Source organism: Octodon degus, unplaced genomic scaffold (assembly GCF_000260255.1).
Source record: "Octodon degus isolate 3935 unplaced genomic scaffold, OctDeg1.0 scaffold00405, whole genome shotgun sequence".
In the NCBI taxonomy this organism is placed as follows: Eukaryota; Metazoa; Chordata; class Mammalia; order Rodentia; family Octodontidae; genus Octodon; species Octodon degus.
Genome location: NW_004524981.1, coordinates 508,999 through 511,246, shown reverse-complemented (window position 1 = coordinate 511,246; position 2,248 = coordinate 508,999). Strand labels below are relative to the sequence as shown.

The 2,248-nt window shown below is 57.7% G+C and overlaps 1 protein-coding gene across 1 annotated transcript; it reads right to left on the bottom strand.

Moving 5' to 3' along the window:
• Positions 1 to 815: 815 nt before the first annotated feature.
• LOC101573209 (HLA class I histocompatibility antigen, B-37 alpha chain-like) lies at positions 816 to 2,241 on the bottom strand (the record flags this gene model as incomplete). The annotated part of the gene is made up of 2 exons (XM_023708588.1): positions 816 to 1,413; positions 1,965 to 2,241. Coding segments are annotated over 2 exons (576 nt in total), but the record flags the coding sequence as incomplete, so codon positions are not given.
• Between the last annotated feature and the right edge of the window lie 7 nt (positions 2,242 to 2,248).

Here is a 2,248-nt window from a genome sequence, read left to right as displayed (position 1 = left end):
GAAGGGAAGGGAAGGGAAGGGAAGGGAAGGGAAGGAAAGGAAAGGTAAGGAGGGGAGGGCAGGGGAGGGGAGGGAAGAGAAGGAGGGGAGGGGGTAGAGGAAGGGAAGGGAAGGGCGGGGAGGGAAGTGGAAAGAAAGGAAAGGGAGGTGAGGAGCTGTTAGTTTTTAGATCTTGATGGACTCCAAAGCCTCATGCAGATGTGGGGAATGTGGAAGCTGCACTGTGGGACTCAGTGCTGACCTGATTAGGAGCGGGGTGTGGGGAAGAGGAGGGTCACAGTGCTGTGGCTGGTCAGGCTGCCCTTCTCCTGGGCTCCCCACTGCTCTCTGCTTCCTGTCTGCCCGGCTGTGAGCAGCTCTCCAGGGCCAGGCCCTCTGCCCTGAAGTTCTGACTGGAACATGGAAACCTCTACAGACTTGGGAGGCAAAAGAAACTCCTTCTTCTTTACTGTGCAGGTATCAGACACTGCGTCACAGCAATGACACAGCGACTAAGGGCTCTGACGGCAGCTCTGGTGTCTGGCAAAGTGAGTCTCCTGAAAGACTTCTGACCAATACACGAGCGCCTCTGTCCCTTCCCCCCTGGCCTAGTTACTTTTTGCTGAGACAAAATACCCCACACTTACAGGTTAAGGGAAGAAAGGTTCATTTTTGCTCAGTTTATAGAGATTCAGTCCACAGCCAGGAGGCTTTAAGATAGGGAGGCCAGGCAGGGGCATCACAGAAGAGAAACAGCCCATGGCTTGGCAGGTAGGAGGGAGCAAGCAGCCAGCCACAAGCCTGAGTTCTTTTTTTTTTTTTTTTTTTTTTGGCAGAACCGGAGATTGAACTCAGACCCTTATGCTTGCCAGGGAAGCACTTATTATACTGAGCCATCTCCCCAGCCCAAAGCCTGAGTTCTTAACCATATCTGGGCTGTAAGCTTGCTGGTGGAAACCCACTTACACCCAGGCTGTGCCTGATGTATTCCTTAATGTACTGGGCCACATCCAGAGTGATGTAGACTCCATTAGTGGAATGATCCACTCTCATTCCCTTGACCTAGTGTCATACATCGAGCACCTCCCACAAACCCCACCTGGGAGCACCTGAGAGTTTGGGGATGTCCTAGATATCAGACATAAATGTCTTTCTTACCCCATCTCAGGGTGCGGGGCTCAGGCAGTCCCTCATGCTGCACACGGCACGTGTACTTCTGCTCCTCTCCAGGAGGCACCACCACAGCCACCCACTTCTGGAAGGTTCCACTCCCATCGGGCCTGGTCTCCACCAGCTGCATGTCCTGGGTCAGGTCCTGCCCATCCCTCTGCCAGCTCAGGGTGATCTCCTCAGGGTAGAAGCCCAGGGCCCAGCACCTCAGGGTGACCCCTTCTTTGGAGATGGGGTGGTGAGTCACGTGTGTCTTTGGGGGATCTGAGGGAAGAGGGGAACATTCAGGCACTTTGCATCCCTCGTAGGCCACTGTAGCAGTGCCATGTGACCACCCTGAGAACAGACAGGACAGGAGGGTTGGGGTACTGTGAACCTGGCTAGACACAGGCATCTGGGATACTCTTCCTTAGACAGTTCTAGACTCTGGGCGAGTGGGCCCAGGGGAGGAGACTGCAGGTGTCTGGGGAGGGAAGAGACCTCTGTCTGGAGAGGTGGAGACTGAGAGACCTGAACGGGTGAAGTCAGATCTCCAAAGACCCCGGGTGTGGGCAGGGACAGGCCGAGAGAGGGCAGGTGCACAGACTCCTGAAGGGCAGGGTGAGGGGCACCTCGGGGTCCTCCCTCCATGCTGGGACAGACTCTCCTCTCCTGAGAGAAGGGGCTCAGGACAGCGCCCTGCTCTCAGCTGTGAAGTCCCAGGAGCGCTCTTCCCGTGCAGGGAGAGGCCCGCGGTGCTGCGGGAAGGGTCCCGCTTTCCTCCCTGGAGGAGCTGCCCGGCCAGAGCGCGGATGGGAGGTCTCCAGGGCCGGTACCTGCGCGCTGCAGGCTCTCCTTCCCGTTCTCCAGGTATCTGCCGAGCCACTTCACGCACTCCTCCTCCAGGTAGGCTCTGTCCTGCTCTGCTACGCCTGCCTCCACCCACTTGCGCTGTGTCCTCTGGGCCACAGTGTCCGTCGCGACCCAGGAGCTCAAGTCCTCGTCAAGGGCGACGTAATCCGCACCGTCGTAAGCTAACTGCATGTACCCGCCGAGGAAGAGCCCGTCCGGCCCCACTTCACAGCCACGCATCATCTGGAGGGTGTGAGAGCCTGCCCCG